This window comes from Xiphophorus couchianus, chromosome 10 (assembly GCF_001444195.1).
Source record: "Xiphophorus couchianus chromosome 10, X_couchianus-1.0, whole genome shotgun sequence".
In the NCBI taxonomy this organism is placed as follows: Eukaryota; Metazoa; Chordata; class Actinopteri; order Cyprinodontiformes; family Poeciliidae; genus Xiphophorus; species Xiphophorus couchianus.
Window position 1 is genome coordinate 15,971,298 of NC_040237.1, and position 21,492 is coordinate 15,992,789.

Consider the following 21,492-nt stretch of genomic DNA (forward strand, 5'->3'; position numbering starts at 1 on the left):
AACAGAAAGCTGGGCCAGAAAGGATAGACAGGCAAGGATGGAGTGGAAGACAGCATCGGAAAGGTGACTGTCGTGTGATGGGCTGAACATATTTAACATCGGAATTTACCTCATAAATAAGGAAAAGCGGCAAATTTTGAGTAACAACACATCGAACAAAACCTGGAGCGCTAAGCACAGTTTGGCTGACCTGTAGGATAATGGAGATCTGTTGTTTAAGGTTACTTTAAAAAGATTCAAAGAAATTTCTTGCAATATTTAGACGGGGTCTTCACAGATTTAATGCTATTTGCTGGCGGGTGTGGTCCCCAACGCCCTGAAACACGGAGGGGCAAACTTAGCTTTTACCCCTCAGTTTTAATAACAGGGTGAAATCTGTTTTGTGTTTTGAAGACTTGAGGTAAGAATTAACTCATTTTAGCGTGTTTTCACACCTAACAGCCAGGCAGATTTGCATCGATTGGAGACCAAAGTTGCAACATGCGTTACATTTTCAGCTGATGCGATTCAGTTTCACACTACACTGCATAAAACGATCCAAACTAATTGAAAAACGTGTTCCCCTCCTCGCCTGTGGTGGCGCTGGACCAAGAACCACTGAAGACAGCAACGTGAAAACCTCAGAACTTCCTACTTCACAGAATGTAAACAAAAATGGAGTAGCGTCAGATTTTAGTGGTTGTAGGATTTCTCTTGTAAGAACCACGAGCCATTTCTCCCGCTAGCGCTAGACTCACACATTTATTTTGGTCATATTTACCCAGAATGCCCTGCGCTACAGTTCGCTCCCTGCTTTTGGATTGCTCTCCGGTCTGCTTGAAGCCACATATGCATTCAGACCACGCCAGAGTTCACGCCAACCGAACCGAGACCTAGATTTGTAGGTGGACCATAGCTCACCTCGTGAGTTGTAGTGTGAATCTAAAGGTAGTAAAGAAACTTGTTTGGACTGTGGGGTCACTCTAAAATCCACTTTGTGTGCAGAGCATGTCCAGGTTACGGCGCTATGTGGGAGAATTTTATGAGGACATTCTCCTGCCTGGTGATTTCCCCGTTAACAGGTCAGCAAATGGCATAAAATAACCTCGACTACACAAAAGTATCTCTACATGAACCTTTACAACAACTTTGTTTGAAATGTTAACAGCTGGATTGGTGCTTCACATTTTAAAATAAAGTTCCATCAATTTAAGTACAGGGTGATATAAAGGTCCAGTACAGAATGCTCTATGAAATAAACCTGTAGCACCTTTAAATAAAAACCTTTATTTGATACTGTTCTTTAAAAATGTCCATGTTAATGACAGATTACATCACTTCTGGTATAGGCATTTTATTCCCTTGCACTGTCTTTTCTGTTTGGAGATGAAGGGGGGCTGTACAATATATGTGTTGCTAATGATTTGACTCGCGCCAAATAAACAAATACTTAATTAAACATCGTCTTTCTGCTTTGTGTGCCTTGCAAACATAGACCCCATATAATGAGTAATCTTTCCAGCCACTGTGAAAAATTGTGCTTCTGCAAATTTTTCTCATTAACACAAAGTTCTTTTCAGAAAAAAAGAAAAATGAAATTCCTTATTTCCATGCCAACACAAGGGTATTATTGGAAAAGTTGCTTCTAGCCTACCTCTGCTGTCTTGACAACCAAACATCTTCCTACCTTTCCACCACTCTAATTTCTAAAACATTTTGATTTTGCATCAAAAAGTGTCACTAAATATATTAGTGACAAAGAGGCCTCAATTGTATAAGCTAAATAATTAGCCACAATCCAAGCAGTGTTTTTGCGACATGTTGTGCTGTGTGCAGAGACATTGTGTGCTATGTAGCACCATATTCTAGAATAGAAAATATTACTGTTATAATGTATGACGTATGGAAACAAGACAAGAGGAACACACTTATTATTCTGGGCAAATTTTGCATCAACTGTTTTGCTACAGTGACAAAAAACAAAACATTTAAATACTAAGAAAATGATAAAAAGCTAGGAAAAATGTAACATGCAATCAATTATAAGGGCAGTCAAGATAGATTTTCTGCCTGAATGGGGGGCAAATTCAGTTGGCTAAATAGTATACCTCATCACACCACAATATATAATTTCAATCTGTGTTGCTCCTTCTTACTGGCTAGAAGCACCTGCAGACAATCACGCACTGACAAACCGGTTAAGGCTCGGTGACGATTGTGCTGGGATGTGGTCCTAATCAAGTGACCGTTGCTATGGAGACAGGAGAGGATTTCCCTGCCGAACCGAGCCCTTCTCTCCCGTCTCGACGACTTCTCTCTGCTGTCGGGTTCGTGCGGTTCCAAACTGGGCCCGGACCGCGTCCCGGCCACGTGCCCCTCGACGGAAAGGTCACCCTGCAGTCTACGGCGCGGATGTGTGCGTGTGAGTGATGGAGGCCGAGGGCGACGCGGACAGACAGGAAGACATGTAAAGTGCAAATGTGATGAACTGAAAGCAAAGCGTGTCGTCTCTCAATCCGTGTAGCGCAGGCTGTAGCAGACAGCACAGTTGGCTGCACATGAGAGCACAGTCAAACTCCCACAGGGTTAATCCCCCCCATACTGGGCACCCCTCGGAAAAAAAAAAACCACACACACACATCCACACCTTCACACGTATACACACGCACAAACTCACGCCCACCCGTTAGACGTCCCTACACTGACAGCTCCCTCCTACTCTGCCTCTCTCGCTCCTGCCAAAGCCGCTCAGCTCAGAACAGTGTGTACCTGCGCCGACAGTCACTTACAAACACACAACTTTAAGAATCATTTTAAGTTATGACCTCATTTAGCCTGAAGGCAACTACAGGGCCAAGCTTAGTCAGGGAGGCAGACAAACAGAGTGACACACCAAGTGACACGTTAAGCTGCTGTCATTACCTGAGAAAGACTCATGACAGAGAGAGTGTTAGAAACACGGCGGCAGCCAGAACCTGAGGACGTTTACTCCTTCTGATTAAACACTCACAAAGGAGAAAAAAACCCAAACAAACAAAACAATATTTGTTCTGTGTTCACAGGGAGGCTGATTTGGCAGTGAAGCCCTGAGACAAAACCAGACACATGTAGTTACACCTGGACATACAATCCAGGGAAACCGGGAGGAAAATGTAACGCTTTGTTTTTCTGTTAGAAATTGCCCATAGCGTTCATTTCCCCATCTTAAATGATGGGGGAAAAAATTTCTCCTGGAAAAGATTATCACTTGGTATTTACTGCAATGTCAGTACTGTCTGAGTGTAAAACTGTGGTTAAGAAAAGAAAAAAAAAAAGGTGTTTTCTGACATTTAAAAAAAAAACCTTTTCACAGTGTGTTTTTTTTTAGGATTGCATATGTTAGACCAACACAAAGTAGTCCAAAACTATAAAGGAAAAGGGAAAAAAATACATGGATTTCAACATTCTTCAAAAATAAAAATCTGAAATGATTTGAATACAAATGATACATCTGTATTCAACACACTATTATTCAACGACCTGTTGTGTTTTGGTTCCTCTGATTTATGGGAATGGAAATTTCTCTTATTCGTCAAACGAAAAGTAATCAGAAAAAAATGTGATGAAAGCTTTTAGAAGTGTAATCAACCACTTTATTTTGAAAGTAATGTTTTGCCTACATGACCTTTTTTTCTGTTTAAATCACTTTTTCCCACAAAACAAACTTATTTGCGCATGTCAGAAATCTTTGGCTACGATTTTCAAACTTCTGGTTTTGATGCTTCCTGTTTTTGGTCGAACTGAAAGAGTTTTGAGTGCCGAGTACATGAACATCTACGGCGGGGCCTAAGGAGGAATGATACCAGATAGGTTTGGCCGTTTATCGTATTGTCATTTTGATTTATCGTTGCCGCCACAATAAATTCCAGTTAAAAAAATTTAAAACCCCCCAAAACTGTCCGTATTGTTGGGATTGTTATTTTTACTATTTTCTTCAACTGTTTGTTCAGTTAAAGGTGTATAAATTAAATATCAATAGATTTTAAAATTTGAGTAAATGCATTTTCTGTGTATTGCCGTGACGCAAATCACACTTCATGTGACTCGTGTCCTAAAGGAGCGTACAACAAATGGGAATGTTTTTCAAGAGCAGTATTTGTGTTTGTGGGACGAATTGCTGAGACACACAATCACAGCCATACAGTAACCTAAACAAAAAGGTAATAAATGGTTATAGTCACCTTTATTATTATCACAATATAACCAAAGAAATGAAAACAAACTGTAATATATATTAAAAAAAAGCATTCTTGTTTACTTGATGCCCAATTCACATATGATAGAGTACTGGAGCTTCTTCTTAACTTGATATCTGTTGCTTTTTCTTACTGGGCTTCACTCTGAGCTGCTGACAGCCTCAACACAACCCTCTTTACTAAATCAGTGCTGTGTGGACCAAGGGCTGAAGATGCCTTGGTGTCTGGGTAGAATTAATAGCCTCTCTCTTCAGCCAGGCCCCGACACCTACACCACACTTCATCAGCTCATGCTGAGTTTAAGATGAAAGGAACCTCTCGTTCGTTGATGTCAAACAGATCATGTCAACGTACAATGCTTTGGCGATCAGGTCTGGCCTACGAGGTCGCACGGACAAGGAACACACGCGTAATAGTACAATTTTTATCTCAGCAGGGCCGCGTTGTTCCACTCAAATATACAGTTTTCACAACTGCCCTACAGGGGGCGATAAGGTCGATGTTAAATATACACACAGGAGAAGAAGAAAGGAGGGGCGATTCAACTAAATAAACTCATTTTATTATTCGCGTCATGTTCCCGTAAAAATGTAGTTTTTTTGTCATGGATTAACATCCCAAATTCACCAATGTGTTTCTTTTTATTACTTCAACGGACGTGTTCATCCTTTTGAGATCCACAGTAGAGACTGATAAATTGGTCCATAACAACACAGGCTGCATGCAACCCGTTTTACTAAACACAATCAGTCCACAAAACCACTAAAAAGTAACACAACTACCTCCATTTTTATTTTTAAAGTAAGAAGAATATCAAACTGGGGAATATGCATTCTTATTATTAGAGTCAATAAAACTTTTCACGGCACTTTACCAAAGTGCACAAGCTATTTTCCACTTTGACATTACATTGATGCAATGGTTCTTTTTTTCCCCCAACTGTTCATAAGCAGAAAAAGTAACATCTGGGCTCCATATGATGTGTTTCATTAGACCTCATGTCACACAGTGAGCCAGAATCAGGATTAACAAAATTTTTGTTTTCTTCCGTCTTGTCACTAACCCCAGTCATGTTTCCTACCATGTGTTCACATAGCATTACACCAATGTATGCTGTTTTTTATGAAACAAAAACCGGTCAAGGTTTATAATAGCGAATAAATATATTCCATAAGTGTTATGAATAAGGCAAATAATGAAGTTTATCAATCAAACCTTTTCTAGGAGTGAGTATTTTTGGTCCAAAATCTTAGATGTGATGCCACAAGGTTAATTTAGCTGATTTTACTCATGTATTTGAAGAGGAAAATAAAAATTTCCACAGCGCTCCGATGTAAAGATGTAAAACAAAAGTTTATTCCACAGTTTTTTGCGCCGTCCTTTACAAGAGCAACCAAATTCCTAAATAACCTCCACAAAACAAACTACGGTTGAAAAACCGTGTGGCTCTGTTGATTTTACTTGCAGCGCCTTTCCTTCTCTCTGCTCTCCTCTAACCATCGTTAAGGCTCCAGCGCGGCACACCTCATTTACAAAAATTGCAAAATGGCCAATTAAGTTATAAAGCATACAAACTTAAATTAAACACTTATTCACAATAAAACATGAAATTAGCTACATGCAATATAATAATGATACCTAAACCTCAACAAATGCACTTATTAAATTACTAATTAAACAAATAAGTTTTAACAGTAACTGAATATTTTGTACATTAACTTGGCCTCCACATTAGATTTCTTATTTGTTTTTTTTGCCAAGTCTTTATTAGCACTTTTCTACATTGTGCTAGCTAAAACAGATTCTCCCCAAATTGATGCACGAAGCTGCCCCGATGGAGCCTTATTCATAGTGGCGATATTGTGCAGAACCGTGGTAAAGTTTGATTCCTTTCTGATTCAACCTCAGACAAAGACTCAAGCTTCATCGAGGTGCTGGCCTCGACTTCTACATGGAACAAATTCACTCCAATAAAATAACTCCATCTTCTGCTGACCAGCGTTCTTTGGACAGACGTGACTTCTTTACTGCTGTTCCTGTCAGAGATCTGTCCCAAAGCAGACCTACTCTCACCTGCTACCAATTAATCAAGCACTTCGTTGGCAGCAACAACAGACGATCCGGGCGGTTGGTGGACACTTTTGGAGTACATGAAGTTCTTAAAGGTCAATAAAATTGTTCTCTTGACAATAAAAAACATTTCTTTGATTACGGGTGTACCTTTTAAGCCAATAACTCTCTGTGGCAAATTCATGTGTACCTGATCACTTTGCACAACAATCTAGCAACACTAATGTACTTTGTAACCGGAGACACCGAAGTTTCCAAAGTTTGTAGAACCCAACACTTGTGTCACTGCTTTGATTATTGAAGTTTCAAAAACATCAAATCTCTATGACATTAAATCTGGATTTCTACTCCTAAATTTTTGAGGTGCTTTAAGTAAAGTTGGGCTTTATTCATACAATTTTTAAGAAATAATAGAAGTTAAGAACGGTAAACAAACTGGGAGCATTAGATTGGCCATAGTGGATGGTACCAGTGGGTACCATCCACTCTTTTCTTTGTTTTTCTGATAGTTGAACTGCGACTGACCGAGCGGCTTGTGTCGTATCTGTTCATCAGAGAAATGTTGAAGCCGAGCGTTCTGGCACTGTTAATGAACGAAATACTTTGAACTGCTTTCCTTCCTCCGACTGCCAACGCAATCCTGGTTTCCAAATATGAGCTTTCCAAATATGGGCGGTCCAAACAAACAGTTTAGCTGTAGTAGTTTTCCACTGTTCCTTTTTTAAGTTTATGTGATAGATTTTACAGGCTTTTATGAGCAAAGCAATGTTTTTCTGTATTTAAACAGTGCTGTAAACTGTGGGAAAGCACTTGCAAACTTTGAACCTTCCCCCGTTTTCTCACGTTACAGAAACAAACATTGATCTATTTTATGTAATAGATCATCACAAACTAGCACAACATTTTGAGGGAAAATTCTCACCATTTTTGCCAAATAAAGACCTGAAAAATGAAGTGTGTGTTTGTATTCCTCGCTGCTGAGTTGCTGCAGGTCTTTTGGCGTTATGCTCTTCCAGCTTTGCACATCTAGAGGCTGACATTTTTGAACATCCTTCTTTACAAAATAACTAACTTGGTAAGATTGGATGGAGGGTCCTTGAACAGCATTTTTCAAATCCTGCCATTGATTCTCTGTTAGATGTCGGTCTATACTTTCAGCCAGTCTAACACATGAGTAATGCTTTGATGTAAAACTTTTTGTCGTATGTATATATGTTCAAGGCTGTTGACCTGCAAGAAGATGAATCTCACACAGTTTTCAAGCCTCTAACAAATTTTCTTTTAGTACTGCCCAACATTTAGCCTATTTAACTTCCCATCACCTGATGATCTTCCAGTTTGTTTACTATGTTTTCTGTGGCAAACCGCATTAGGGATTTCTTATCAGTTTCTTCCAAAGTTCAATTATGAACTGATCTGATCAGTTCAGAGTGCCTTTTATGTCTCCTAAATGACTAGAGGCAAACTACAAATAGGACCTTATGTGGCTTTCTACTTCCCACTCTTCCATAAAGACCAGATTTATGTAATTTATGAAACCAATAAATACAAAATAAAAAGATTATCCCCTGGGTTGTTGACCTCTGGAGCTCCTCCATAGTTAGCATTTGACTCTCTGAGGCCTTTAAAGAACAATTGGTCTTAAGTTACCCACAGATGGACTCTTTATGAAATTGACTGTAATAGTGAAATATTTAGTACTATATGTTGGTCTAACACTTAAAATCTAAAAAATGGAAAAAATGCTCAAGGGTTAGAAATACTCAGTCAAAGCACTTTAGAAGAAAATTAAACTCCATTAAAAGTATTGAAAAGGGGAACTGAATTATGCATTTACGGTACACATTTAATATGTCAAATAGACATCTATTATCCCACTTCCCCACCCTATGGCCCAACAGGATCCTGCAACAACTGAATATAATTTGTGCAAATTGGTTAACCCACATTAGATCACTAATTACATGAGATGAAAACATTCGCATTATTACAATGGCATATGATATTAACAGAGAGGGCCAAACGTAGGCAGGCTGTTGGCGTGATGTATTCTCAAACTGGCTTCTTCTGTGTTCTGCGAGGGTGTTTTTTAGTGAACCGACACATGGGATTAGCAAAGAGTTCAACGGATTATACAGCATCTCAAACAACAGCAGGAAAGCAGCTAAGATTGTGAAGGTGCAAGCTCCTCCTCCTCACATACAAGCTTTTGTGGATGCATTTGCAAATGGTGGAAATGACTTGCTAAGAAGTTATGGGCGACCCTTGAGGTTGAAACGACTGGATTTAACATAAAATAAATACGTGAAAGTGTAGCGTACAGACTGATGATCTGCAAGCGGCAGGGGAAAGAGAAGAGGATGCGTGACTAGCGTGTGGTCAGAACTTTCCCACAGCTGCCAGTCAACCTGTGCTTTGCTCTCCAGCTGGTTATTGAGCACAGCGGGTCATTACGAGAGTACAGACAGATCGATTCTGCAACAAAAATCAAGAGACAAGCACGCGCATGCTTCTCTTTACTTGGAGCTTTAAAGAGTGGGAAGGCCAGCGAAGGCAGAAGATTGAGGTGAGGAAGCTCAGAGATCACCACGGAGGCCCGTGAGAGCGCCTGGCTCTAAATCCTCCTCTCCACTGTGGTTGCCTGGGCTCTCTGTATCTCCACCCAGCTCATTCATCCCTGCACTCCATGTCGCCCCGCCAACTCTTCCACAGGTCTCTGAGGTCTTGTTATGGATTCCGCGATGTTTCCCCCCTTTACAGATGGGTTCAAAAATGAGTCTCTCTGCGCTTAAAAAGGCCATGTTCCTCAATTCCCCCGTCATATTTAGCTGCCATTCCACCCTCTAATGCGCTTCTTCCTGAAGGACAAGGGAGATGGGAAACATGTCTGCCCATAATTATTTCCCCCTAAGAAATTCTCACACCTCGTCTTTTAAATCCTTTATAATCCCTGGAATACTTTTCGCTCTTTCAGTCGCGTTACCTGTGATTTCTTAACATCGTCGGGATTACACGTATGTCACTTAGTTTCCCTCTCTAAATAACCTCCAGATGGGGCCGCCTAACCACCTGACCGCACCGTGGAAGCGTAGAAGTGCAACACCGACTCGGAGCTGTGTGGCAGGCGTTAAGGGAGTACGAGCAAAGGATGATTAATAAGCAGTTCTAACAGCGGCATTCAGGCCGGCAGCCATCGGGTCTCCGGTGGGAGTTGTTGTTGTTCTTGTTATACAATATTCAACACACGAGGGAGGGCACCGGAAAATCCCAAACTGATTTATTTAAACCGCTGTCACCAGTCGCAACTAAGCAATCCGTCCCTGCCTCGTCATCAGAAGACACAATGTCTGTCAAAAGTGTGCACACCCCTGTCGAAAAGACTAAGACTAAGGCTAAGACTATTGTTTTCAGAGAGGTACAATATGTAACTTTTATGGAAAATATGTTTTTTTTACATATATGCTAAAACTGTCAACATGTTGTGACAGTTTGTTACGAGACTGATAATCTGCGAAAGTATTGATCTCCTCCACTTCCTCTCTGAGCTACTATTGCTGTATTTTGCAAAGTAAGGGCATTTAGTGGTGTGACACTGGTACAGTCATACACCAAAAAGACAGGCAGCTGGGATTGTTCTTTCTACAAAGCATTAATTCAAAGCTGAATACAAAATACGTCACCATGGTAACTTTTGTTTTTAAAAACATTTTGGAAAAACATATAATTTTCCTTCCACTTCAATATTGCGCACTGTTTTTTTGTTGTTGTTGGTCTGTCATTAAAATAGCAAAGATCTGAGAGCAGTTGTTGCTTCTAATGTGACAAAATGTGGAAAGGTTCAAGAGACATTGATATTTTTGCAATTTGTTAAATGTTATGTATTACCTTGCAGAAAAGATAGGGGAAGCGCGCGCGCACACACACACACCAAAATAGCAGAAATTGGTAAGTGCTCGGATCTGGCTAATTGCTGGAAAGAAAGCATCTCTATTTGTTTTCCAACTCCCACCCTGGTGTAGTTTCGCCACCAGCACATTCAGCACAAACCTCGCCTCGTCTCTAATCATGATATATTTCTGCTTGATAGAAAAATTAACCACAATTTAATGCAGCAATTACAATCAGGCTCAATGTTTCAGCATGGCTGAGTGCTGTAATTGATTCAAACACGCAAAGAAAATGCAGCAGATACTCAGACTGCTTGTGAAATTAAATAGTAGATTAATCAAATAAAGTAAAGATTGCAGTGTGTGTGCTTAGACCAGCATGAGTTCATTTCTTAGCTCCCTATTCACCACAATTAGTTTGTGCCTGCTTAAAATAAGGGGAAACAGATGAGAGGTAATTACACATAAACTAGACATGTTCTCTGTTCATAGCTACCTAATGTTATGTGGAGCACAATCCCCTTACGCCTTCTTTCTTCTGCAACTTCCATTTATCGCATTTAAACATCCCTAAATCTCTCATCCCATTCTTTGGCGCTTTAGCAATTCCCTCCCTAGACCCCAGCATACACTTTGTTTTATCCGCCTCCCATTCATCCCCCTATTACAGCAGTTAATTTTACGAATTACATAACAGGACACACATTTTGTTCTGCTGGTCTTAGTGTATGTGCTCACATAGTTTTTTTTTTTTTTTTTTTTTTTTTTTTTGGGGGGGGGGGGGGGGGTTGCCAAACAAAGGAATTAATTACAATATGTATTTAATAAGTCTACATGCCAAAAGTAAAAGGAGTGTGTTGAGGAAAACATTTACCAACATGTGTGTTTGCTTAAGTATAAACTACAATTGCTAACATGTCCCATTGTCATTTCTATAAAAATCGCATTGATCGTTTGCAAGAAACTTAAGTGAAAAAAACAATACAGCCATTGTCTTGTGATGCCCACTAACAGAGAAGGGCATGTTGGTTATCCTTTGTAACTATAGAAGTTACAAAGGATAACATAAGAACTTCAAATGAATAAACTACATGAAGTTGCATGTCAGGTTGTTGACATGCAACTTCAGCCCAGGGTTTCCCCCAGAGTAATATTATCTAAGCCTGGCGGGCCACCAGCCTTTACCCCCGCCAGGAATTACTTCCCCTCACCCCCAACCAGGCTAAGTATAGTTTGCCTATTTTAAATAAGCTAGGTTGATAATTGACGTATTGAACTGGGCTTGAGTTTCCACACTATGAGGCTTGCTAGTGCATGTTAGAATTGTAACTTTTAACACAAAAACACGGTGGGCCGCTAATGGACGGCCCTAGCACCCCCTCCCACTGGGCTTAGCAGGTTTTGTGGGGGAAATCTTGTTAAAGCCTTTTAGCTTTCAAAATAAGACTGAGGCCTTTTTAAGAATTGCCTATATAGGGTTTTCCCTGCAGGGTAAAAGCAGAACAATCCAGTAAGACAACCTGCCAAAAGAGTTGAGACTGGGGTGGACAGATCGGAGTATCTTGCAGTGAAAGGCATTTCTACAAAACACATTGACTCATGAGGGATGACAACAAATCCCCCTCACAATCACTAGTTTGTGTTGGCTTTATACACATTTTAAATCCCAATAAAATACAATAAACCTGAGCTATAGTCTGTACTCTGCACTGTCTGAGTGAAGTGTGCGAATAAATGTGACTCAGCTTATTTTTAATATGTATGCAATAGTGTGTTATTGATAATTCGATAATTACCAATTATGTAAAGAGTGTTTTTGTTTAAAATGACAAACTCTACTTCTAAAGCAAATGAGCCGCAGGCAACAGCTTCCCCATGTTGCCAAGGGTTTCATGGGTAAATTGGCTACAGGTAATTTAATCTGTTGATGGGATCTGTGTTGTCAGCAGATGAGAACATAAATTCCAAATAGAAATGATAAGCTTAGGCAATGTGCACCAGTGCGTAAGGGAAACAAGATTTTGATTTAAATTTTTTTACACAATTAATGAATTGTTCAATAACTGGAACTGCTATGTCCAGAATGCTCACTGACCATTTCTACATTATGTTCCTACATTCCCACTGCATCTCAGGTTTTCAATTAAAAGTGGAGATAAATATTTAGAGAAAATGCTGACATTTTATATAATTTTATTGTATTATTTCAAAAGATTTAATATGAACCTGTTTGCATTGAGTGTCTTGATTCAAAGGAGTCAAGGTACACAATACCCTGTACAGAGTTCAGTGCAGAATGTTTGTGACCAAAGCTTAGTTGTATCCACAGGCGACATGAATACGGAACGTTTATCCAACGTGTTTAAACGTCGTGGTGCGACGTGTTGAGGAATTAAGTAAATATTTTGTGGTTATTCAGTGAAGAATCATAAAGACATTTAAAAGGCTAAAAAACTTGGATGAAAGACGTGGCAATCTCTGCGTGACCATTTTGTAAAAACAAAACGGAGGATGCAGGGACTAGGGCTGTGTTGATATTGATTCTACGATATTCTACAACTTTCTAAGAGAGTTTGATTAAAGCAGACTGAACAGGGGTTTTTAGTTGCTAAACCCTATTTAGCAACTAAATAGGGTTGCTATTTAGTCCACCTTACTACTCGCATGAATTGCAGACGTTAGTAGGATAGTGTAGCTGCTGGATCGTCAGCTGATGTAATCGGATGCTGTCCCATATTCAAATTGCATTTCCTCTACTGTGGCTTGTGGTTTGACCAGGCCTTTATGGTTAAGTCTCATTTTATGTCAAGGAATGCATCACAATGCCGACATTTATTCTTGTGGCAGTCAGCTGAATCGAATTTCTATCAATTGACTTTGAGATGCTATAGCTATCCAAAGCATTTCCTCCACCTCTGTGCTCGCTACTGATTTGATGTTCTTAGGTTAGAGCGCCATCTGAGGATTGTCACCTAAAATATAATAAACTATACTGCATCATGCATCTAGCCCTGACTGAATGAGATGATCCTCAACATGCATCCTGCTCAATTATAGATCCATCTTGTTATCCATTTCAGTGTAGGTCTCTTGTCTCTCTGCAGTTATCTGGAATAGCCTGATGTTGCTGCTGCCACTGGCTGATACTGCACAGCTCATTTATATTTCAGATGGGCCTCTGTTGCCTGACGGTTTGTGTGTAAGGAGGAAGGAGGGAGAGAGATGGAGTGTGTTACTGGACAGCTCCTGCGTTAATTCATTGTTCTAGTTTTTTTGGGTGCTGGCTGATGGAGTTAGAACAATTCAGTGAGGCATGAAGCTGTGTGCGAGTATGTGCTTTTCTACTTCCCACAACAAACTATTTTCACCCCCAATGGATTTTCTTATACTTGTTCCAGACATTTTCATCAGGTTCCAAGGACGTTGGAAGCATCATCAAATCTGCCAACCAATAAATCAAAGTTTATCATGAAGTGGTGAGACTTTTTTTTTTAATGGATAGAGGTGAAAGCACTGAGAAATATGGTCCAGGATCACATAAACGGTTGGATGGTTGAGAGTTATTGAGCTCTTCACAAATAGTTGGGTGTCAGGACTGGCAGAAGAACTAGCACTCAAAGAAAAAACAAACAAATTTCAAAACCTTGAAGCTGCAGTTACAATTTAGACCTTCTACTGCAAGTCAACAAAAAGGCTTTTAGGTCAACTAATGCCTGAAAAGAGATGCTTCTGAAGTCATTACAGGGAGCAGAGGGATGGAGAGAGACTCAGGCTGACCTTTAAAGGGCGCTACTTACAACAGCCAGCACCCCAGGCACTGATCTAGGCCAGTTTCAGCCTCCATCTACGTGTTATGTGTCTGAAAAATGATAAGTATCTACTGCAAATCCACTATCGGCTGAATAAACTAAATCACCCCGAGCTATGTAGGGGTTGCTGCCAATACGGGGAGATGAGAACCCGCAGTACTGACAAGGGGACTGAATAGCAAGTATTTTCTTTAGCATTGGCTCCGAGTTTGAAAATAGTGGACCCAATTCAATATTCAATTCAATATTACTTTATTTATCCAGAAGTAAAACTAAGTACTATAACTCATCATCGAAGTGTCTTCAAAGAGATGATGGTGATGTGATGAGGAGCGAGCTACAGTAGGAAACAGTCTGATTGAAGACACTAGCTGCGTTTCCATTACAGCTAGTGGCAAATCTTTGTCAATATTTTACGAATGTTAAAAAAAACACAATTTCACACTTATTTTCCTTCACGCTGATTGGCTGTATCCTTGGATAAACGTTAGACTGTAGCTATTACCTTCAGTGGAGGTGCTAAGACAGTTTCCACTGTGCATAATAAGGCACAATTGGTGTTTGAACCATTAAAATAAGCAGATATGAATGTCTGGCGGTACATGACAATCATGTAATTACGTTCACAAACAAGTTCTATGGCTAAGATAAGACATTTTGAATTACTGGTACAGCGGTGGATGCAGTAGAGTTCTTGGTATTTAAACAGACCCACCATACTGTGTGCCTAAGCTAACCAGGAAAGGGAAGACACACACAAATGAAATGTATCTAGGTTGTAAACCACTGCATGTTCTGGACAAAAGCTGAGTATTTACCTTAAACGGTAAAAAGAGGGAATTGACTGCTGCAAGAAGCCCTGAGGTGTCCGAAGCCTCCCTCTGACCGCAGATCACAATCTGAGGGAGAGGAAGGAAACACAAAAGAAGACAATAAAAATGTGACACAAAGAAAAAACAATAAAATAATAAGATGGGGAGGGCATGACTAGAGTGAAAGAAGACGCTTGAAAGGTGGCTTATAACAGGAAGGAAGAGGGAAAAGTGGTGGTGCAGGTCAGAGTTTTATTTGTAGCACTAACAAGGGAGGCAGGTGGTTTCTCTGAAACTGCCTGAATCCTTTGCTCGTTACCTTTCACCCAATCAACCTGAGACATCCCCTGCAGGTCATGCATGACGGACAAGAAGCGCCCCAACCCGGAGTCAGACCTCGTTATCTCCATCTGTGTTCTCCCATTCCTTTCACTCCAAAACCTTTTCCCACCGCGTGACTGAGCAACGCCATCCTGCTAGCGTCCCGGTTTCAGTGGTTTCAGGCTAAACTGAGGATGTTAATATTTCAACACTCGATTATATAACCCGAGTTGAACAGCTCAAATAACCCAGTAAACACACAAGAGGGGCAGTTATAACATGAGAAGAAAAAAAAATCCTTGCGTCCAGGGATGGAACGGGCGTCCTGGTGCGGGGGATTGTCCTCAAACAACCTGGTGAAGTTGAAATGAGGTGGAAAAAATGCGGTTCGCTTTTCCGGCTTTGTAAGTCACGCGAACGGGAAATTCCTAAACATCTGTTGAGTGTGGTATTTGCAAGAAAAGCAATTGCTCTTTCAGTTGTGTTTTCCTTCGAGGAACCGTCCAGGAGTTATGTCTGGTGGAAGAGGAGAAAGCTCTGAGGCCTGGTTTGAATCTTCCAGTCGTGGCCACTCTAAATGAAGCAGAAGCTGTTTAAAACACTGATAAAATCCCATATCTGTCATGATTGCACCTGTGCTGTAATTACCTTCTCTAAAACCTAAGATGGAAAGATCAATCTTGAGAACGAAATGTCAAAAAGATGCAGATTTGAAACCGAAACCGGGTAAATTCTAAAGAAATAGTAGAGCAAACGCGCTTTGGTGAGGAAGTTCATTTCATAGAATAAAAAAAAATGCATACAACAGGATACGAATCACAATCATTAACTAAAATAATACCTTCCTGCTTATTCACACTCCTTTCCTAATAGAACTTTCTCTTTTTTATTTTTTTTCAGTGATGCATTTCTTCTTTGCAGCGTTCCCGAACAGAAATGTTCCAGTGCAATCAATACGCAGACGCTCATTGTTTAAACAGCTTCTTCCTCTCGTGCTGCATAATGTTTTGTTCAGTTTTTGTTACTCGGTAAAAGCCGTGTCTATTATGCTTGCTCCATTTGTCATGCGAGCAGAAACACTGACTACTTTCAGTAGGCGGACATGAAAATGAGTTCCAGGGAACATTCAGGTAAACAAACCCGCTCCCCCCCCAGCTAAGCTGTCTTTCAGGCCTCACGACCGACAGATGAGAAACAGATGGGTTGGGTACTGCACAGTGGTCTATGATAACTACTCTGTCAATATTAACAATCTTGTATAGCGGGAATAGTTAAAGTGACCCAATAAAAGTCTCGATCTAATGAAGCAGCGTACCTGTTTAAGTGTGTAGTGCTGGGCCATGAGAGCCCGGACCATCTCAGGCAGAGCTATGGGAATACTGGTCAGCCGGTCGGAGAATGCTGCCAGCAGCTGCTGGGACTTCTGGAGCCACTCTTGTCTTCCAGTGTAGTGGTATAGTCGCAGCAGATTGGAAGCTGAGACGGAGTTGGCGCTGGGCTCTGCTCCATCCTGATCTGTGACACACAGGAAGGTTCAATAACTTCATAAGCCTTTAATAGGTATCGACCTCTGACCATTCCACATTGAACAAATTGTAGATATATAAACTGTAGAATCCTGGTTCCTCTCTTAGGCCATTGTCTCGTTTGCGCCCCCTACAGGTTTGCCATAGAATTTAGGTCATGGAAGAAGATTGATTTTTATGTCTGTTGAACCCTTTCTGTATTGATCTGGCATATTGTTTGGATCACTGACCTACTGAAAGTCCCAATGAAAGTGATACAAGTTATTGATTAATCTAAAGTTGATCGATCCTACTGATCAATCCTATCGATCGACTAACCATCAATTAATAAAAACCAATGAGGTGGAAGATGGTGGTCAAAAGGTGCATGCATATTTCAACTACATGTTAAAACAACAGTGCTATCAAGTCCCCTGGCATGACAACTGCAGCGGATCTTGGCGGTGCTGTCTAAACGTGGAACCTTTTCTCCACCAACACTGGAAAATACGGTCTTGTGTAAATGTAGTTTGAAACTACCATACTGCAACTAATCTTGTATTGGGAATTCATATTCTGATGTGTTTTTTATTAGAGTTGTATATTTGATGAAACCATTTCAGCTATTTGCTGCATAAAAAAAAGAATGAAGTCCAACTGCCACGTATGGATAACGTGTCCGTTGGACACATTATCCAGGACATTCAAAATGTCCTGGATAACCAAGAGCTTACACCAAACTTTGTGTTAACAGAATCTTTGATTACAGCTACAAAGATGACTGCTGAAAAGAAACAAATTATTTTTGCTGACATTTTTTGTTGCCCTCTGAACAAGGTTTTCAGATAATCATTAAGACCTTAAAAAGGTGTGTTTTGTGTTCGATCCTCCCCCTAAAAACACACATTCACCCCAGAGCTATAAGGGGTTTTGATGTGCTCTGTGAAGTGATTCTTATCTTATGCCAAGGTCTGGTTAGAGCTTGGGGACGATTTACAAATGACCTTTAACCTCTCAGCACATATGTATATCAAAATAATGCCTGCGTTTGTGAGTGCTTCAGAATCCAAAGCCATTTTTACGTCTGACTGTGTACCTTGGACGCAACCTAAAAATAGCAACAGTAACCCGACAGAATTATTCAGCTGAAGCCACATGAACGTAACTATATAACGCATATTCCATCGTTTTTGTGACAAGCATGAATTAAAAATCCCAAAGAGACACGTGCACACTGACGCATGAGAGACTTACAGAACGAGCGTGATTTCGCCCAGCTGTATGCTCTTTGAGAGCCCCCTGGTGGGGAAGACTTTAACAAACCTTCAAGTACACACACCAGGGTTTGGTAGGCGAGTGTGTCGATTTCCACATATCACGTTTTCCTTCTCTTAAGGAGCTCCGTCAAAATGAGGTCGCAAACGCACACAGAGAGAGAGAGAGTTGTGGAGGGAATTGCTGCTGCCATCGACAAAGAATACAGTCGCTGAATAAAACACCGCCTACACTGTCATCAAGTTTTAAAGTCATAAAACAGATTTTTTTTTTTTTTTTTACCTGGTGTACTCTAACTTGATGCGTCTGTAATATATTTCTTTCACCTGGGAGTACGTCTGAAAAGTGCAGCACTGCCTCAGGAGACAGAAACAGTTTGCAGTCTCAGGAAACTCAGCTAACTGAAAATAAATTCAAAGAAAAGCAGGACAGACAGTGTGGATGACTTTAACCTTCCTCTTCCGACACAAACACGCAGGCATACACACACACGGGAGTCTGGCAAAGGCTGGGACACGTACAGAGACATCGCCTTGGAGGTAATCTGTCTACAGCTGACAGGCTACGCTGCTGGGAAAGCCATCCGACGCCGTGTCACTAATGGCTTTCAACCCGATGTGGCGCAGACGCCATAATGGCACCTTGAGTCCCCTCAGAAGGGAAACCACTCTCGTGTCAGCTCCAATAAAATACAAGTGGGGCACACTTTTACATATTTACATGCATTCATGTGTGACATATGTACTGCTTACCAGGAGGCAGGGGTCAGAAAAACTTGTAAGAGAAAGTTAATGGAAGCATTGACCTTCTCGAGACAGAGACACAGCTGGGTACAAACAGACTGGAAGGGGAGCACGCAAAGTTAATGGCAGCAAAGTGTTTATCAATGGCTTTGTATAGGAACGAGAGAGAGTTGTTTTAATTATCCAACGTCTGTACAGAGTGTGTGTGCTGCTTCTTTTGGTCATTTTCCATAAGACAGTGGAAAAAGTATAAATGTTGGTTGTGCACTTGTATTGAAACTATAATTTCAATAAAATCTGCTTTTTTCTTCCTTTATTTTTCAAAAGGATAACTAAATGAAAAAAGAAAGACAGCAAAGCAAAACAAAAAGTATTGGCCCAGGAGTATTTGCTTTCACTATGTGACAGGAAAAAAAAAAGTACGGTACACAAAGTCTGAGGCTGTTACGCCCAGATTGGATTATCTGGAAAGCTGTAAAGACAACATTTAAATAAAATATGTCTGCAAGAAAGATCTCAGAAAGCAACACATTGTGTCCCAATCTAAAAAAATGCAAGAACAGATGAGAAGTTAAAGGAGGAGTATTATGTGTTTTCCAGGGGCAGAATGCCACTTCATAGCACAATCATGTTACTTTCAGTTCATATAAAAATGCTGTATCAAATATCACTTAAAAGAAATTAGACTTCATAATTTAATGCATTAAAATTGGGTCTCTGTCTCTTTAAAAACTCCTGCTCTTTCTGAAACTCCGCCTTCAGGAAGTCATCACAACATGGCTCCTCTATTAACCCTTTAACCACGTTTTTACCAGCGTTGCACTAAGTGAGCTCAACAGATTCACAGTCCGCAGGGCTGAATTCAAACATCCCGCAACCACTTGACCACACATCTAAAGTGTGATGAAAAATAGAAAAAGTAGGATCAACAACAAAACAAAAACCACACTGGAATTTCATCAGTGACTTCATAAGTGAAAGATGGCTAAACACAGAGGAACTAAGCCTGGAGTACGTCTGATGGAAAACACAAATTCAAAAGGAACACTCGAAGATGACAGACGGATTATCTTTGTTAATAACATGATCCTGGAAAAAGACACAACAAATATAGAAGCACCAAATCAAGTGTATCTTAAAAAAAACAACAGAGAAAACAAAATTAATTCATCAATTTGAGACATTTTGAATGCAGATGATGACTAGATCCAAACCAGAAGCTTGGACCCGACTGATCAAAGGTAAACAATAGCTTGCTAGCAGCTGAAGACAGGCTAGAGTGCACATCAAGGTTACGGCCATTTATCTTCATATCTGAGCTTTCACCTACTGGCACGCAACATTCAAAAGATACGTTCTTATTTGAAAGGCTGCAAAATCATGTGAAGAAAGCGGGGAGAGTCACAAATTAAGAGGAAAAAAATAAGGAGGTTAGTGAGAGACGACAGGAGCAGAGTCGGGAAGTCGATTTCAGACTCCCGCTGTACTTTGCGGCGCTGTTCCAATCTGTCAGAAGCAGATGGACTGGAGACGAGTTTGACAGCTCTGGTGATCAAAGCAACTCGAGAGGCAGGGCATCAGTGTAGTAGGGGCTTTTTATGGCAGAGGTTCGCCGTGAGTGACTGACGGTTGCTAGTGTTCTTTCGGCGGACGGAGGAGTTCAATAATCCTCCCATCTTTTATCCTTTATCAAGTCACCTATCAGTCCATCCATCTCCTGCTGGCAGCCTCTTTTCTTGAAGTGTAGCAAATGAGTGAAAGTGGCAGGGATATTACAGTAAAGCCTTCCAGATCCTCTGAGCTTGAAACGATCAATATGGCGTAGGGTAACAGCGGGGAAGCAACAGATTCGTGATGGACGAATAAATTAGTGAGTTTCTGACAAAAACAATCCGTCAAATTGTCTGTTGTTCCAATAATACAGACATGTGTTCATACCTCTGCTTTTCATCAGGGTTGTTTTAGCCAAACCGTTGTGATGCGCAGCCATCTGCAGTGCCTGTGCGGTTCAAACCTCGAATTTATTCAGTGTTCGGAGCTCTCCATCCCTCAGACTGGCCAAAAGCACAAAGGTCCACTGCAGCAGGAGTTCTAATCATCCACCTGTCCATCAATCCTTTCTTTATTTCACCCCTGAAGCTACGAACCAATACAGAAAACTGATGTAGGCAGAGTTTAAAGCACTCCTCATGAAACGTTGAAAACACATCGAGGTAAAAGACAAGCCCCGACACCATCAACAATGCTGGCTTATCTTTAACACAGATCTGCACCAAGCATTGCTACAGAATTCATGCGAGTTTCACCAACTCAACTTTAAGCATTTTTAAGACCATAATGAATAAAATTCAAGACCTATCGGATGACAGAAGTGTACAAAAGGTTGGCAACAGAAGTAAACCAGTGGCTAACACGAGCGTCATCCAGATAACTGCTGATAAATTTACACTTACCCTTAATAGACAAGAAAAAGCCAGCTAGATTTTCTCCACTGTTTGTTCTATGAGAGAATTAATAAATGTCAGTAAATTTTAAAATATGGTTAAATGCAGTTACTGTGTGCAGTTTAGTGACATTGATCATAGTTTTTCTTAAAGTAACTGGCATGCTGAAGAAGCCTTTTTAAAATCAGAATGTTTTTCTAGAGCAATATTTGTGTTTGTGGTGCTATGAATGCTGTGATATGCGGTTACCTAAAAAAATAATAGTTTTATTTATCATAACTTTTATACCACAAAATATTGTGGTAAAATTCTGTCCATATCTCTCACCTCTTCTACTCGTCAGAGAGTGTAAATCAAACATCTCAGCTCTTCGTAAAAATAAATAAAATAAAAAATTAGCCGCTCTTATGAA

General features: G+C 40.4%; 1 protein-coding gene across 2 annotated transcripts in view; it reads right to left on the reverse strand.

Moving 5' to 3' along the window:
- spata20 (spermatogenesis associated 20) overlaps nucleotides 1-21,492 on the reverse strand; it is a 39,356-nt gene that overhangs the window by 3,247 nt on the left and 14,617 nt on the right. For both annotated transcript variants that reach the window (XM_028030076.1, XM_028030077.1), the window contains 2 exons: nucleotides 16,429-16,628; nucleotides 14,799-14,879 (listed from right to left, as the gene is read on the reverse strand). In XM_028030076.1, the coding sequence (XP_027885877.1) occupies nucleotides 14,799-14,879; nucleotides 16,429-16,628 (281 nt within the window). The remainder of the gene's footprint in view (nucleotides 1-14,798; nucleotides 14,880-16,428; nucleotides 16,629-21,492) is intronic.